The 16,759-nt window shown below is 48.6% G+C and overlaps 7 protein-coding genes across 7 annotated transcripts; 5 read left to right on the top strand and 2 right to left on the bottom strand.

Annotated features, from left to right (window-relative positions):
* Positions 1 to 458: 458 nt before the first annotated feature.
* Positions 459 to 1,864, bottom strand: MAG1 (3-methyladenine DNA glycosylase; the record flags this gene model as incomplete). Its single annotated transcript, XM_049254828.1, has 2 exons — positions 459 to 642; positions 729 to 1,864. 2 exons carry the CDS (start codon positions 1,862 to 1,864, stop codon positions 459 to 461), a joined length of 1,320 nt encoding a protein of 439 aa, XP_049106168.1.
* A 2,398-nt stretch (positions 1,865 to 4,262) lies between these two features.
* Positions 4,263 to 5,493, top strand: ecm33 (cell wall protein Ecm33; the record flags this gene model as incomplete). Its single annotated transcript, XM_049254827.1, has 2 exons — positions 4,263 to 5,161; positions 5,217 to 5,493. The coding sequence occupies 2 exons, from the start codon at positions 4,263 to 4,265 to the stop codon at positions 5,491 to 5,493; spliced, it is 1,176 nt and encodes a 391-aa protein (XP_049106167.1).
* Positions 5,494 to 6,861: 1,368 nt separating this feature from the next.
* On the top strand, positions 6,862 to 8,051 carry LOZ57_005800 (uncharacterized protein; the record flags this gene model as incomplete). Its single annotated transcript, XM_049254826.1, has 4 exons — positions 6,862 to 7,453; positions 7,509 to 7,559; positions 7,610 to 7,825; positions 7,885 to 8,051. The coding sequence occupies 4 exons, from the start codon at positions 6,862 to 6,864 to the stop codon at positions 8,049 to 8,051; spliced, it is 1,026 nt and encodes a 341-aa protein (XP_049106166.1).
* Positions 8,052 to 9,490: 1,439 nt separating this feature from the next.
* On the top strand, positions 9,491 to 10,416 carry LOZ57_005799 (uncharacterized protein; the record flags this gene model as incomplete). The annotated part of the gene is made up of 5 exons (XM_049254825.1): positions 9,491 to 9,687; positions 9,953 to 10,008; positions 10,034 to 10,221; positions 10,282 to 10,296; positions 10,375 to 10,416. The coding sequence occupies 5 exons, from the start codon at positions 9,491 to 9,493 to the stop codon at positions 10,414 to 10,416; spliced, it is 498 nt and encodes a 165-aa protein (XP_049106165.1).
* Positions 10,417 to 10,848: 432 nt separating this feature from the next.
* LOZ57_005798 (uncharacterized protein) lies at positions 10,849 to 12,552 on the bottom strand (the record flags this gene model as incomplete). Its single annotated transcript, XM_049254824.1, has 4 exons — positions 10,849 to 10,953; positions 11,006 to 11,874; positions 11,928 to 11,964; positions 12,019 to 12,552. The coding sequence occupies 4 exons, from the start codon at positions 12,550 to 12,552 to the stop codon at positions 10,849 to 10,851; spliced, it is 1,545 nt and encodes a 514-aa protein (XP_049106164.1).
* Positions 12,553 to 12,925: 373 nt separating this feature from the next.
* LOZ57_005797 (uncharacterized protein) lies at positions 12,926 to 14,821 on the top strand (the record flags this gene model as incomplete). Its single annotated transcript, XM_049254823.1, has 5 exons — positions 12,926 to 13,109; positions 13,225 to 13,686; positions 13,742 to 14,523; positions 14,577 to 14,669; positions 14,726 to 14,821. 5 exons carry the CDS (start codon positions 12,926 to 12,928, stop codon positions 14,819 to 14,821), a joined length of 1,617 nt encoding a protein of 538 aa, XP_049106163.1.
* Positions 14,822 to 15,721: 900 nt separating this feature from the next.
* Positions 15,722 to 16,401, top strand: hus5 (SUMO conjugating enzyme Hus5; the record flags this gene model as incomplete). The annotated part of the gene is made up of 4 exons (XM_049254822.1): positions 15,722 to 15,756; positions 15,831 to 15,991; positions 16,062 to 16,085; positions 16,148 to 16,401. 4 exons carry the CDS (start codon positions 15,722 to 15,724, stop codon positions 16,399 to 16,401), a joined length of 474 nt encoding a protein of 157 aa, XP_049106162.1.
* Between the last annotated feature and the right edge of the window lie 358 nt (positions 16,402 to 16,759).

Here is a 16,759-nt window from a genome sequence, read left to right as displayed (position 1 = left end):
ATCATGTCTGCCCTAGGACATGATATAGATATCTCAAACCGGAAAGGGCATTCAGCAAAGCATCCCCACAGCTACTGACAGGGGAGGGCGGCGTGTAACTGACTTGGAATCCACGAGCAAGGAGCAATCATTTGCTGCACGAAGCTACAATATGGCACGGATGAGTGTTGAGGCTCCAGTGAAAGTGAGGCTTTGGATGGATATCGAAGCCTTCACGGCTGTTATATCTGCTCGTTGTATATTTACTACAACATAACCAAATTGCGCCAAGTTGACAATAAATGTCACGTAGGCATTATATTAATATTCTAATGGCCTAGATACTCTCTAGGCCATGGGTCTTATTGGCGATCTTGGGTATAAAAAGGGACAATCTGCGGATATAATCCATACATTTCCACCAGTGCTTCAAGCGCACATATAAAAAGAAAGGTATTCCGCAGACGAGATACTCATGTCTAGTTTTGGAAAACTTCGATGTCTGTTTCCGCCCATCGCCACATGTACCACATAAATAGACTTCTATATGGAGAAAACGGCGCTGCAATCTCGACCATCTCTTTTTCTGCCATGTATTTGAACTTACCTCCCTTGGCCTTGAGCTTTGCGACGTCACGACCAACGAAGGCGGCCATACCACGCCTATATCGAGTAGAGTTAGCAATGAATATACTACTCTGATAAAAAAGTACTCGATAAAGGGGGGGTTAAGAGAAGGAAAAACCTACTGCACTCCTAAATCCCCTGTAGAGAACACATCCAGCCTCTTCAGGCCGAATAAAGAGAACATCTCCACCGACCACCGGCCCAATCCTCGTACAGCGATAAGGGTTTCGAGGACTTGTTCATCGCTAGCGGTCAGCAACATGCGCGCGCTCAGTTCACCACTGGCGAATTTCTCCGCCAATCCATGAATATATTCGGCCTTTCGCTGAGACAAGCCTGCTGAGCGAAGAGTCGGAATATCAAGTGTTATAACTTCCTGCGGGGTTGGAAAGCGCAATTTGGCTTCCGTGTTTCCATTGCCCTCGCTATCTTTATTCTCACTCTTGTCCTTGTCTTTATTGTCACCTTTAGCAGCACTTCGGCGGCGACCCGAGCTGTTCTCTTTCTTCGTGTCCACAGGATCACTCAGGCTCTGCTCCTGAGGAAACAGCGATACAAATTTCTTATGTATCGAGTTCGCAGCCGCGCCCGAAACCTGCTGCCCGATAATCCCACAGGCAAGCCGCTCGAAGGGATCAATCTCCTCAGCCAAATGTGACGCCGAAAACGGAGGATCTGGATGTTTTTCAATCATAGCTCGCATCTTAGGCGCCACCTTCATCAGATGCGCTAGGCCCTGCTCGAGGATGTTCCCTGTCGTGGCGGTGGGGCGCGGAAGGCCCGTTTTCGATGGGGACGCTTCCTCCATGGTGCGTGGGTAGGCCGTAACGTGCGAGCCATGGGGTGTAACAAGAGTCGCCGTAGTTCGGTGCGGGTCGACGGGGCGGTTTAGATCTGGGGGCGCGGATGATGCTGGAATAGGCTTGAGATCCGGAAAAAAGGGAGGGGGGGTAGAAGGTAGAGCGGGTTTTTCATCGTCGCGTTTTCGTTTCTTCGGGGTCGATGGACCGTCCGTAGCATTAGACTGGAGACTTTCGGTTGGCAACTTCTCAGCAGCCTTCTTCTTGCCTTTTGACTTGGTGGTTGTCGTAGTAGCGGTAACCGTTACGGTCGCCTTGGTCACTGTAGGCTTCTTCGACTTGGATTTAGCAACTCGATTGCTCTCAGTTCGGCTTTTCAATGCTTTCTCTGGGCCTGAGGACGCCTGGACCGTCTCTTGTATCGCAGCGCTGATACGTAGGGAGCGTCGTGGAGCCATTGCAGCGATGAAAGATGAGCAACGTTGACCTATTCCCACCAAAGACCGGGCATTCATACCAGAACCACAAAGGTTCTGGTGCGAGAAAAAAGTGGCTACAAGAATAGGGCCCTTTGATCAGCTTAGAACTGGCGCCGTAGATATTTTCATTTCTCTCAGCCCGGACGAGGACCAGGCGCTGGTTTTGTTGCCCTGCGGCCGTTGGCTGGGGAGCCGGATGCGGCCGTGGAGGTCGTATCCGGCGTGGTTTAGACGCGTGAAATTAGTCAGATTCACCAACCGCGAACAAAGCAACCAGACCACGCACGCGGCCAAAGAGGCGTTAACCTCGCCCACCAGCCATCGCTGGCTCAAGCTCATAGGCGCGAGCGTCGAGTTTTCGGAAAGGCGCTCGGCTGCTACAAATTCGGCTCCGTGGCGTCCCCTGACTCCAGAGGTCGGTGTTCAAACACACCCGTTGCGTTTCATCTTCGTGCTTCAGACAGCTGCAGACGGGGGAATATCTGTGGTAAAATACATACACGTATATCTTGCATTGCTCTCAAAATGAGATTTATCGCGCATGCCCAGCAGAAAGATCTAGAACAGGGATAGATTAAATACTTGATTTTTTGCTGTTATCATCCAAAGGCTTTTTTGGGAACTGCCGATCTGGTGGATCGCCGATTCGCCGGTGAACAAGGACTTCTGCCCGTGACGAACTCATATGCGATTTCCTGCTGGCATGCTGGAGGATCAGGGCATGAAAAGGGCCATTGTGCGGATAAACACATCCAACGCCGTCATGTAACCCGTGGCTCAAGAGAGTAGCAATTCGAAGTCCATGGAAATGCCATTATTTGCCTCCTGTCTGGTCCGCCTCGGGGGCGTTGTTTCACCTAAAGGTCCCCCGAGTTTCGGCCACTGGCAGCTGAAATTCCTATTACAGCCGTCGGGCCGTCGTCACAATCCACAATAATGCATCCATCCTGGCTTCTGTGCACGACCATGTTGTTGTGCAGGTTGGCCTCCAGTCCTCCGCGCGGTCTCCGCCTGTCCGCTGCCAGACAGTGTGGCTGCTCGAGCTGCCTGTTTTGCCGCTCCGCGCCGATCGCCACGACGTCAGCAGCGGTGGGCCGCCGGGGTGTATGAAGCCACATGTGATGCGACCACTCACATGGCCGTCAGCGCTGTCTTTACGGTACCGTACCTTGAAATTCGGGTTACCGCAGCGTAGTGGGTGGGTTTCGGCTGTAATTTATTGGCCAGTCATGCTGCAGCACTGGGCAATTCCGCCACAGCACCGCCCAATCATAGCCGCCCAGGTGCCGACTTTTGTGGGCCGGTTCCTGACAGCCCACACGCCAGCGAAAGTCAATGTTTCAACCGCCTGGGCGAGAAGCACTGCACCACGCAGACGGAGGCCGCTCGAAGCCGCTAGTACGGGCGTATGGCGGCGTATCGCGAAAACCCTGCGAACAACTCATGACAGAGTCCCAGAAATCCCTTGGGATGTCCAAGATTCTTGCCCCTAACACGCCAGTACGCCCTGTATTGGGATGGCCTCCGGCTGCCGGCACTGCCATTGGCTGTGGTGCTTGCCGTCCGTACGGTACGGAACCCGTCGGTACGTAATGCTCATTTCTGGCCCTCCTATTCTCCGGCCCAAGCAAGCACATCACGCCTTTTTTTCTCGCTCCCCCTACGCCTCCAGGTTCCTCTCTCTCTCTTCATCTCTCGATTGAGCCCGACCACGCCGTCGAACAGAAGAAGGAGAAGCAGTTTTTGCTCGCTCGCTCATTCTTTTTTCTCTTCTTCTTCTTCTTTCTTACTCTTTTGCCCCCATTACGCCTTCTTAATTTCGCGTGGCCTCCCCGTCACTCGCTCGTCCCTTCGTTCGCCCTCACTTCAGCTCGCAGCTCCATCTTGTCTAAGCGCGCCTTCCAGCCAAGTCAGTCACCCTTTTTCATCCCCTTCTTGTCGCGTTTCCTTTTCTTCCCCCTTTCTCTGATCCTCGCCATCCATCGTTCGTGCCTGAAACCACTTACCAACAGCTCTATTCTAGATATCAGCCTTTTAATATCATCTCTCATTTCTCATGTAAGTATACCAATGCCCTCTGCCCACCCTCTCTATCCTTGATGTCATCCCGTTCCTACCCTGCTTTGTGAACCTGTTGATTTGTGGTTAATGGGGGGATACAATCCCATACTCGTTGTCTCGCGACCTGACACCTCAACGCCCACAACAACCAAACCTCACAACAACAAAAGCAACCAACACATCCAACACATCCAACCAACCAACAACATCCCCTCCTCCTACACTTGTTTTTTTGATTTTCTTTTCATTTCAATTTCAATATCAATCCCACTAATTTATCGCGTCTCTATCAGTCCTATCGAATATTGTAACCAAAATGGTTCTCATGAAGCTGTTCGTTCCGGCTTTGGCCCTTGCCGGCCTTGCCTCTGCTGCTTCCGGCGACTGTGATGGAAAGGTGATTCAGAACCAAGGCGATGCGGATGGCCTTGCTTCCTGCAGAACCATCACTGGGGATCTCGAGGTCTCTGAGAGAGCCTCTGGCACCATCTCCATCTCTGGTGTGCAACGCGTCAACGGAAAGTTTACTTGCAAGGGAGCAGTAAACTTGACTGAGCTATCTGCCAGCAGTCTCTCTCGGATCGGTGACGCTTTCTTGCTGAGTGGTCTTACCACACTCGCTAGTTTGAGATTCGACGCCCTCACAGAAGTCGACAGCATTAACTTCGAGGCCCTTCCCAGACTTCAACAGCTTTCTTTCTCTAAAGGAGTCAGCAAGGCCAGCCGTCTCCGAATCGCCAATACTGACTTAGTTAACCTTGGAGGAATCAACCTGAATACTGTTGGGGACATGGAGATTAGCAACAATCCTCACTTGACAGAGGTCAATGTCAACCAAATCACCAATACGACCGGTTTTGTCAGCTTTTCCGCCAATAACATGAAACTTAAGGTCACCTTTCCCAACCTAGAAAACGCCTTGAACATGACCTTTCGCAATGTTAGCGCGATCTCTCTTCCGTCCTTGAAGAAGACTACCGGTCTACTAGGATTGTACTCCAACTATATCGAGGATTTCTCGGCTCCTAACCTCACGTCCACCGGTGATTTAGTCCTTGCGGCCAACTCTCAGCTCTCCAATCTCTCGCTCCCACTCTTGGAGGATGTCAGAGGCGCCTTCCAGGTTGCAAACAACACCAACCTTAAGTCAATTACGGACGTGCCCAAGTTGAAGAAACTAAATGGCGCCCTTGATCTTTCGGGAAACTTCACTGAGTACGCCTATGCCCATGATACTAAATTATGGACAAGACTGACATAGAATTTCTAGAATACGACTTCCCAGTGTGGATGAAGTGCGTGGCCAGGTCAATATCCAGAGCTCTGATGATAAGTTCTCTTGCAGTACCTTTGAAAAGGACCTGAAGCCCAATACTCGCGGCAAGTTCACTTGTCTCTCAAATGTTAAGGACCCGCAGTCCACCGATCCAAACAACAACGGAAAACCCAAACCATCATCTGGCATTGCCATGTCTGATAACGTCCTTTCTCGCGGTGGTGTGACTATGATCGCCCTTCTCACAGCTATTGTTGGCATGGCTTTTTAAGAATCCTGCGACCCGATGACTTTTCTTTGCTGTTTTTTTATCAAGCTCTGTAACATTCCATCAAGTTCTTCCATTTCTTTTTTAAAAGGTTTTCGTATTGCCCGTTGCGCGTACTCGGTATTCATTGGCAGGTAATAATTAAGCATTTCTTTTTCTTTTGACGCCGGCTGTTTCTGGTGTGTTGAACCTTTACTCTGAATGGTGCCGTACTTTTTATTGCAACATGCCCATGTCCCAGACGCGGGGGTGGTGTTGGGGCGTATTATGTAGACACCCAGTCATGGCATCATTACTAGTACTTACTTCCAAGCCGATTCCATCATTACGTAGTTGATTAGTCTGTAGCTGCCAATAGAGTTACATGCTAAACGGCCAGCGGGAGGCGCAACCTTCGAGCGCGGCCATCGCCCAGGGAGCTTATATAATCAATTCACTTGACTAAATCACGTGCAGAAGACACTAGCGCTGGCTCATGCTGGCCAATCAAGAACGCTGATTGTGCACTGCGGCAGGTCATCTCACAGGCTGGCAAGCAGCCCCCTTATCGATCCGTGGTTTAACGCAAAACGACCACAGCGCAGGAGGCCAGGTTCCATTGAACACCCAACCTTGATCCCATCCATTCGCTTGGTTTCTGCTTTTTGTTTTGGCGTCAATTTTCCGGGTGTGAAGTTCCCGTCAAACTCTCATTTTTTACGAAAAAAAAACTACAGGGGTGCAGAGAATCTGGCAAGCTGAAGCGCTCTTGCTGAACTTGGCTCGCTACCACCCAGCGTGTCCGAGGGAGTACGGTAGACGTGAGGAGAATCAAGGGGAGCTTCGCGGCTTGGACGACGAAGCGACAAAGCCTATTTTCGGATATTCTGTTTCCTTTCGACAAAGTTCCTCCGGCCAATTGTCACCAACCTCCAACCATCACCACCGCCGTCATCACCACATTATCAGCAACAACAGAACGAGCAGAGACATTGCAGCGGCAGTCGAAATTTGAGGGTCGCTGAAGATATTTAGTATCTTTTTTCTTTTTCAATTCGTCGTGGAAAGAGGGTGTGGACACATTCAGCAATGTTGCTTCCGAAAGGTGGCATCTCGTGGAAAGGCACGCAGGCCAGGTTACCGCCATGGAGGGCGGTACTGACACTGCTGTCCAAGCCACGCTTTATCCTTACAGTTACAATCATCGGGGCAATGATGTTACTGTGGAGGGGAATCACACGTTCGGCGACGGAGATGCAAAGGTGTGTTGCTTGGCGGGATCCTCGCATCATTTTTCATCGCATACCCGTTTTGGGCCAATTGCTAATATTGTTTGCGTTCTTTTTCTGGTATAGTTTTTATTGCTTCGGTCCTTCGAAACCGCCCAATAAGATGACGGTCAATGAAATGGTGGATTGGCATGCTCACCTTCAAACCCCCGTCCTCTTCAACCACCACGAACCATATGAAGTGAACTCCAGCACGGTGCAAAAGGTGGACCTCAATGCTATCCGCTCGACCCCCAAAGCACTTCAGAATAAGGAACGCATTCTTATTCTCACTCCTCTTCGTGATGCTTCGCATTACCTTGGGAAATACTTTGATCTCGTTTCGGAATTGACCTATCCCCACGAATTAATCGACCTTGCCTTCCTTGTCAGCGACTCCAAAGACGATACATTGGCAATTTTGGCTGCTGAATTAGATCGAGTCCAGGGTATGCCGGGCAAGATTCCCTTCCGAAGTGCCATGATCGTTCAGAAGGATTTCGGTGTCTCCGTGGGTATGGATATTGAAGCGAAGCATGGATATGCAGCCCAGGCCCCGCGACGAAAAGCAATGGCCAAGGCGAGAAATTTCCTCCTCACTGCTGCGCTTAAGCCCGAGCATTCTTGGGTCTATTGGCGTGATGTAGATATCACGGACAGTCCGAAGAAGATCATTGAGGACTTTGTGGCTCATGATAAGGATATTCTTGTACCCAGTATGTATTTTCAGCAGTATGTGCAGACAATCTTGTGGGCTGACTTGACTTGCAGACATTTGGTTCCACAGATATGACCGAAATGGGCGAGATATTGAAGGAAGATGTTTGTTATCTCCCTGTCTATCAATGGTTAAAATGCTGACCCTTATTCAGTTGATTATAATTCCTGGATTGAGTCCGACAAAGCGCGTAAACTTGCCTCTACGCTTGATAAAGACACCATCTTAGTTGAAGGCTATAAAGAATTTGATACTGGAAGAACATATCTGGTTTCCATGGGTGACTGGAGGAAAAACAAAGATGAGGAGGTTGAGCTAGATGGCATTGGTGGCGTCAACATTATTGTTAAGGCCGACGTGCACAGAGCTGGTATGTTATCACTTGCTTCTCCTTTGCTTTCGCGCAGTGAGCTGATTTGCTCGGCTTAGGCATCAATTTCCCCTGCTATGCTTTCGAAAATCAGGCGGAGACCGAAGGCTTCGCAAAGATGGCAAAACGTGCTGGCTACCAGGTCGTCGGGCTACCCAACTACGTTGTCTGGCATATTGATACCGAAGAGAAGCCTGGCAATATCGGCAATCGAAAAGCGTACTAATACTAGCGATCCACAACTGAAAAAAGAAATAGCGTGCATCCCCTCACACCATACACATTAAAACTCCCCCTGACACACCAACAACTATTTACCTTACAGTCTCTGCCAGCACATCAGCCGCCCATATCTCCAAAAACCACTCGTTTGAGATGTGGACAAACAATGCCACCTCTCGCAATACTACTCGCCCACTACACCCTACCGGCAATGCGATTGGAATAAATCAAGGCTACAAAACTGAAACGAAAACACCAAATAATGACTTGAACTTACACTCCTGCCAAAAAAACAAAGCAGGTCCTTGTATTCGATTTCCACCTAAATGCATGCCATATCAAAGGCAACAAGCATTTCTCACCCTTTTTCGCATATTATATTTTTGGTACGGCTTGAATTATTTTTCTTCGATGGCTTCTCCTGATTCAATTGGAGAGGTTTAACCACATTGTTTGCCGTGTGTCTTTTCTTGAACCATAATGGGCGCCCGGGGTGTGATATTTTTTTTTTTTCGAGTGAGGTTACTTCTTACTTATCCCTCGTTCGACGTCGTATACATTCTATCTGTGTTTATAGAATAATATTTTGATGTTTCTTTTCTACTTTATGTATTTTCTTACAATATGAGGGGGAGTTACCCGCGTTTCTTCCTGTACGAGACTCACTCTTGACTACCTGCACCTGGTGAATGTCCCCGTAAATGGTTTTGTCAAATGAAAGGAGCTATTAGCTTCTTAATAATTTGGCCTTGATGTTAGTATGGCATGCATTGGGTCCGTCGAGCCATCCTCGCTCAAGTTTCTTCATGGTTTTTAACCCTTTTTTGACATTCCATAAACTCTCGGGGAACACAAGTTTGCATGTACGTATGTATGTACTTCACTCTATCTTTTATTGTGTCGCGACTTCTATATGAATTTTACAGACGCCATGCGAGACTCTCGACCGCTATGTCTTCAATGATTGGGGTAACCAATCAATAACAGTGCAATTCAAATTACGGCAGGGTCCATTGTAGACGTAACTAACCCTATGAAAAAGACATAAGGTAACAAGAACGGCTTCGATTTATAATTACTGCGAGCTCCGTGCCGGTCTGGCCGGCTGTCTGTAACAAACCGTCCGCCTGGGTGCATGCTGGCTGTGGTCGTGCAAGTAATTGTCCTACCCAAATGACGGCTCTTGCGATATCGAAGTTATAGATCGCACCAAGGGGAGATAGGCATAGTTGCAACACGAAGCAGGCCTGGCACAGATGTCGCACCGGCGAACGGCCTCGATCCGCGCTTCCATCCTGGGCAGGCTAGTTAACTAACCAGCGAACTCTGGCGCTCACCAACCCTCCAGCACGCCCGCACCAAGGAAAGCTCCCCGCACACGCCCCCCCTCCCCCGGCTGTTCCGCTCGTTACTAATTGCCATCGCTCCCGCCGAAGTCCAGCAATGATCCGACCAACCCCCGCCTCTGCCCTCCGCCTCTTGACCAGCTCTTCGCGGTTTCCTCCAGCATCGGCAGTGACAAGCAGGTCGACTTTGTTCTCGAGAGCTATGGCCAGCAACGCGGCGCAGAAGCCGGATTGGATTGTGGTGGTGCACGACCGGAAGGATAGTACGCTGGAGAGGAGGATGGCCGCGCGAGAGTAAGTTGGGTCTATCTGGGCGACGATATTTAGTTATGCTTTCGATTCTTGCTGGATGATTCAATTTGTCAGGAATATGGGTCTTGTTAATCTGGTTTTTTGCTAATTGGCATGTTGACTGATATCTATTTTCGGCCTGTCTTTGGATTCGCGCGTATGTGACTTTAATGTGGGTTGTTTGTTGGGATAAACAAACTACATCCACCTGGAAAGCAGTGCTGGTATCTGATTACTGTTGTTATCCGCATCAACTAACTTTCAATAGCCAGCACATCGGCAACTTGGGGCCCCTGATTGATTCTGGGCTCCTGAAGATGGGAGGTATGCCCCTCCAACCTTTCTCTAGGGTCAATCCGTGGGGTGCCATTGACTGATTGTCCTTCAGGAGCAATCCTCAAAAACCACCCAAAGGAGGGTGAAGCCCCACCAATGAACGGAAGTGCCTTGGTTGTCTCCGCAGATACAGAGGAAGAAATCCGTGAGGCATTGTCTAACGATATCTATGCTAAGACTGGAGTGTGGGACTTGAACAACGTAAGTTCTTGCTCGTTCAACGCTTTAGCTATGTAACTATTGTACTGACATACTTCTAAGATCGAAATCTATCCGGTAAGATCATTGTATTCTTTGGCTCTATAGAAACATATCCTGTCAGATGCTGCTTGTGCTGACAATCTGTGGATGTAGTTCCGATGCGCTCTCAACACCTATGCAAACCCAAAGAAATAGGTGAAAATCATCCCAATTCTACTTGGTAGGCCATTGGGAATTGGCAACTGTTCCGGGAATCAGAATATCCGCATTTTCTACATGATGATATTTGTCCCTCCTGTACCTGTAGAGAATACGTATTATAGATCATATCATTTCGGTTATATATTCTACTCTAGAACCGCCCTTCAAAGTCTACTTAAAAAGAGATGTAGAAAATTGATTTTAATTGACAATTCAATTCAATATATATATTTTTCTGAGGATGATGGAAATCAGGAAAGCAGTACTCCGTACAGAAGCTGATACATGACTGGTTATAGATAATCAAAATTTTTGTCTTTCGCTAAGCAAATAGTGAGTTGGCAAAGTACCGCATAATGCTTTTGACACGCCAATACCCGAATAATCGGGGCTATCTCATCTCTCTAACAGGAAATAGTGGACTCCTCAGAGTTTAGGGGAGGAAGAGTCTTTCTTGAGCATTGCCTCTGCAACTTTGCGGCGCTGGACTTTACCTGTTGCAGTTTTGGGTATTTCGGGAAGAATCCAAATCTATTCATTGTCAGCTTCTGTCCTCTCAATTGCTCCAGGACATGGTAATTACCTTCTTTGGCACCTTGAACTTCGCAACCTTTTGCGCAATCTCGGTTCTCAGTTGATCTTCAGAGATACTTCCCTTCTTCTTAATGACAACGGCCACGCCAATATCTTCTCCATATATTTGATCCGGAATAGCGAATGATACCGCTTCTCCTACATGGGGATTCTGGGTGATGATGTTATCTAGCTCGATAGGACTAATCTTCTCTCCACCTTTGTTGATAAGCTCCTTAATGCGGCCTGTAATATACACATAGCCGTCTTTATCTTTCTTTCCCTGGTCACCGGTTCGGAAGAACCCACCCTTGGTGAAAGACGACTTGTTTGCAGCGGGATTGTTAAGGTAGCCTTTAGTAACATTTTCGCCGCGGATGCATATCTCGCCCTCAGAGCCCTGTGGAACTTCGTTACCTGCTGAATCAAGGATTCTAACATCGACGCCTTGTCCAAGCCCAACACTGCCAGGTACACGCTTGCCAGGTGGGAGTGGATTGCTGGTCATCTGGTGAGCTGCTTCCGTCATAGCGTAGGCTTCTAGGACAGGAGCTTGAAGAGCTTTTTCCAAATCATGGAACGTCTTTGGTGCCAGAGGAGACGAGCACGAACGAATGAAGCGAATATTTGGGACAGGAGACGGTATGGGGTTCTTGAGTAGTATCTGATGTATTGTTGGAACTGCAGTATACCAATTGGCACGGTGTGTGGTGAAATCATGCCAGAACTCGGACGCAGAGAATTTTAAAGGTACTACAGCAGAGCCACCGGATGCCAATGGCGCAAGAAAAGCCGCTAGAAGGCCGTGGACGTGGAAAAGCGGCATCACAAGCATGGTTCGGTCCCTCTCCGTCAAGGAGTAGGTAGCTTGGATATTTTCTGGAGAGAAATAAGCTTATTATAGATCCAGGTGTTATTGGTATACTACTCACTCATTGTTCTTGTCAAGTTTTTATGAGTGAGAGGGACCTATGATATCGATATTAGGGTGCCCCGAAGTTTGCGAGGAAGCTGCAGACTTACAGCTTTCGGTCTTCCGGTCGTTCCACTGGTGTGTAGAACAAGCGCAACATCATCAGGCTGTGCAGTTCCAATGGGCTGGTTTCCTTTTCCTAGTAATTTTCCATTTTCCCTAACGTCGAGAACAACCTCGGTACCATTCCAATAGCACTCCGCAATGGCAGCTTTGTATTTCCTTGCGGCTCTGACAGCTGGCCCTTCCTGATCATAAGAGCCTTTTGGGACAAGTGCCAGGGCTGAGCTAAGATCATCGATGTAGAATTCAAATTCGTCCTGTTTGTACGCTGGGTTGAGCGGCGCTGCGATGGCTCGCTGCCACGAAGCTGCAAGAAACGAGACTATGAATTCGTAGGAGTTTGGGAGTGCAATAGAAACTGCTGCACCAGGCTTAATTCCCAATTTGGCAAGTTTCGTCTGAAAAGAAAGGATATCGGCGTGTAGCTGCTTGTATGTCACAGTCAAGGCCGACGGCTTGCCGGGAATGATGATAGCAGTGCCCTGGGCATTGCGGGAAAACGAATTGGCTAACGTTGACATGGCGGAGCTTAAGATGTAAAAGAAAGAATAAAAACCAATGGGTAATAGGAAGAGCTTGGGACAAAAAGAGGGTTGATAACAAGTGTGCGAATTTACTATTCACAAATACATTTCTGCTTGCGCGTTGCAGTAGTGCCGCAGATGCGTTGCACCAAAGGGCGGCTCGGGATGACATCACACGAGATCGGGGCTGCTGTGCCGAGGTGCCGAGAGCTGCAAACATGGCAAACCAGCCTCATCACGTGGTACTTGCTGATATAATCATTCTATTCGAACTTTAGTGGACACGACTAATAAGCATCTTCAGCTTCATGAAAGGGAATCTTCAATCTTGTTTTCGGAATAGGCGCCGTATATGCCTGAGCTTTCTCCAATGGCCGCGCAACCACCCGCACCTAAGAGTGGGCTGTCTTTATACGCGAATCTCCTCGACCCCTCGGAAACTCCCTCTACTCCTGGCACCATCTCTCGTGCACCAGTAGTGTTCAAGCAAGCTACTGGCGGTGATTCTCAACAACATGATGATGCAGCTTCCAGAAAGCAGCAGATAAGTGCTGGTAGATCAACTATCCCTCCTATCGCCCGTTGATTGCAACTTCAAACTCTCATTTTGGACGATATGGTTTGCTCACTTGTTATCTTGGGTTTGTCCCTGTCCCGTCAATTTTACAGCCTCTCTACGATTTCAACCTACGAAAAGGCCCCAACTGCCTTCTCAGAAACTTAAAACAAAACCTGGAATACCTAAACCACCTGTTATTCCTGCTGCTGCTGCCCCAAGTCAAGGCACTGCTCCCACTCCAGCACCAAGCGCTGCTCGCCCTCCGGTAAAAAACACCCTTGCAGACTGGGCTGCGACGGCAGATGATGACGACGTGAATGGGTTTTTTGGAGAAAAACGACAACGGGGTGGTCGGAAGAAACGGAAGAAGAACCGCGAGGCGGAGGTGCTTCATAACTGGGACGATATCTATGACCCTTCCCGCCCAAATAACTATGATCAGTATAAACACAGTGACGAGAAAATTAGGGAAGTGAGAGAATGGAAGGATCGCCTATATGCCCACCGCATCGCCAGAAGGGCTAGCAGCGATATGGAAAGTGATGATGAATACCAAAACCAGCCCATGAACAGTCAGTATCCTGTTCCTGAGTTGATTGTGATTCATTATTTAACCCCGATTTTCAGTGAAATTTGCACCTCCAAAACAGTTTGCTCCACCCTCTAACCTCAATGATATACCTCGCGAGCCCTCTCCGTCCAACTCACCCGCCACGGAGGCTACCCCCGTTCCATGCGCTCCGCTCCCTGACGACCAGACCGGAGAGGATGCTTTTGCACGACGCCTTCGAATGAGTCAAAGCGCCGCCCCTGTAGCAAGTACAGTAATTGAGCAACCCTCCTTCGCACCTCCTCCACCTCCACCTCCGCCTCAAGATGATATCCCTCCAGAACCTACTACGGCCAAAGACGTATACTCCGCAGCGACTATTTCGCGTGCACCTGTTCGATACACGTTACCACCTCCCCCAGAAGATATACCTGCAACTGAAGAGGAGCTCGAAGCTGCATTCGCTGAAGAAACGGAGGATGTGCCAAGTGAAGACGGCCCGCGCTCACTACGACCGGGCCAAAAAGGTTTCGCTGAAAGATTGTTAGCAAAATATGGGTGGACCAAGGGATCTGGCTTAGGTGCCAGTGGAACTGGAATAGTTAATGCGTTGCAAGTAAAGGTTGAAAAACAAAAGAAGAGACCGGACTCTGAAGGTGGGGGGTTCGTAACGCCAGCAGGACGGGGGAAGATAATCGGTGGACGTCAAGCGAAGCAGGAAGAGGAAGGCAAGTTTGGCGCCATGAGCGATGTTGTTGTATTGCATGGGATGGTGGATGGGATGGACCTCGATGCAGAACTAGAGGGCGGAGTGGATGGAGGCCTGATACAGGAAATTGGCGAAGAATGCGGTGAAAAGGTACGGCCCATGCCTTCCCATGTCAATTGTCGCTCATGGCTAATCGTTTGCAGTATGGGAGAGTTGAAAGGGTGTTTATTGACCGAAACACCGAAGGTCAGGTGCCTGTTTTTGTGAAATTCACCAACCAGCTGTCTGCATTGAGGGTGAGTCGTTGTGACCTCTCATATTTTTAATAATATTAACCGCCGCGTTTTTATAGGCCGTGAATGCCCTCGAGGGCCGCATATTTAATGGAAACGCAATTATGGCCCGCTTTTTCAACTCTGAAAAGTTTGAGAAAGGGATCTACAAGTGATCTATTTTCTCCGCATGTACTTACATACGCAAACTTGCCCCCTTCTTTGGCTCATATTGATGCACAGTCTACAGCTACTTGCAGGTCTTAGCAGTCAATGTATTCAACGCATTAGGTTCTTTAGATTTTTCTTGGGCGGCCGTAGTGCCTCGTCGTGCTTCTTGTTTTCACCTTGATAGGCACAGCATTGCCCGGGGATTTCCTCCAGGTGCAGCCCCGTTCCATCCTAGCTGTTTTTGCTTTTCCCTCTTCTATTCTTTTTGAGCGCTAGGGCCTTCACAAAAATATCCCCTTTACATGGATTCGCAAAGGATTAAAGGGGTCGAATACATCCGGCTCGGCCCCAATACAACTAACTACTATATAAGAACCCAACCGTGACACGCTCCGGCACTGGGCATACGTGCTTCCAAGATGGTAGAATAGTATCAGAGGACTAGTCTGGGTCTCTGGACAAACACACTGCCAAGGCGGCTTGCTAGAGACAAGAAAAAAACAGCAAGGAATCATCATGTGACCCCTTGTTGGGCGTAGATTACGCAGGTCTGAGGATAGTGATGGGCTGATATGTGTGATGGAATCAGTAGAGCTTCAGCTTCCATTATTGTTCAAAATCCGGGAAAAGGCAGCCTAGGCAGGTTGTGCATATTGCTTAACTAACTACTACCCCACAACGTGAAGCCGGCAATCTAGAACAAATACTAACTAATTGCCCTTGTGGCGGCCAGCTTTTACTTTGTACATACATAAGACCACACATACTCCCTACATTCTTCCTTATCTACGTCCTTCTCTCCTTCTTTACCAGCGGTCTTCTCTCCTTTATATTTTGCTTGCATTGGCACACCCTAAATACCGCCCAGCCCCAAGTCGTGGTCAAGCTACAGGCATCCAAACAAGATGTCTCTGTGTCTAAACCGCCTCTCAGAGGAAAGGTATGTTGCAGTTAACCGGCCGGATTGCAAGACTTGTTCGCTGGATAGCCTAACCAATGCGATGTGTTTTGTAGGAAGCAATGGCGTCGAGACCACCCGTTCGGTTTCTACGCCAAACCTCACCGAAACCCCCAGGGAATCCTTGATTTGAAACGATGGGAGTGTGGGATCCCCGGAAAAGCGAAGACAATGTGGGAAGGGGGTCTTTTCAAGCTGGACGTAATATTTCCCGAAGGTGTGTGCACGACAGAAATCTAGCTACGAAGTTCCAGGCTAATAGAGACCCCGTTTTGCAATACCCACAGAATATCCTACAAAGCCACCCAAATGTATGTCATTCTTCTGACTCTAAAACCGAAATACCTAAGGACTGACCCTTATATCCCCCAAGGCAAATTTAACCCGCCGCTATTTCACCCAAATGTCTACCCATCCGGCACGGTCTGCCTATCTATCCTGAGCGAAGAGGACGCATGGAAACCCGCAATTACAGTGAAACAAATTCTTTTGGGCATTCAAGATCTCTTAGATGACCCAAACCCGGATTCTCCAGCTCAGGCAGAAGCGTACAATCTCTTCAAAAAAGATAAACCCGCATATGAGAAAAAGATACGGCAGGTTGTGAAGGAAAACCCGGGTGTTTAGATCCCGTCTTCGAGTTCTAGCAAATGGAAAAATGTCGCTTGCATTTTGGCGGCATTTTGACGACTTTTACGGAGTAGACGAGAATATCTTGTGGCCCTCTTCTTCTATATGCCTTTTTATTTATTTTCACAGCCGGGAGTTTGGAGCCAATTTTGATTCGCCAACACTTTAACATATTCCTTTGGTATTTTGCTTTACTGCACCGAGTTGGATCTGTACCCTTCTCAACCTCGGGTTCTTTACACAGTGGAGCAATGCACCAATGATTTAAATGCCTAAATGGCTTTAGTGTTGGGAACTTACGATGAATACGCGCAGCCCAGAGTAAACTACGAGACAATGTTGCAGTATGCAAGTC

This window comes from Ophidiomyces ophidiicola (genome assembly GCF_022830035.1).
Source record: "Ophidiomyces ophidiicola strain CBS 122913 chromosome Unknown scaffold_32, whole genome shotgun sequence".
Taxonomy (NCBI): Eukaryota; Fungi; Ascomycota; class Eurotiomycetes; order Onygenales; family Onygenaceae; genus Ophidiomyces; species Ophidiomyces ophidiicola.
The sequence above is the reverse complement of the archived record's forward strand: the minus strand, read 5'-3'. Positions and strand labels throughout refer to the sequence as shown.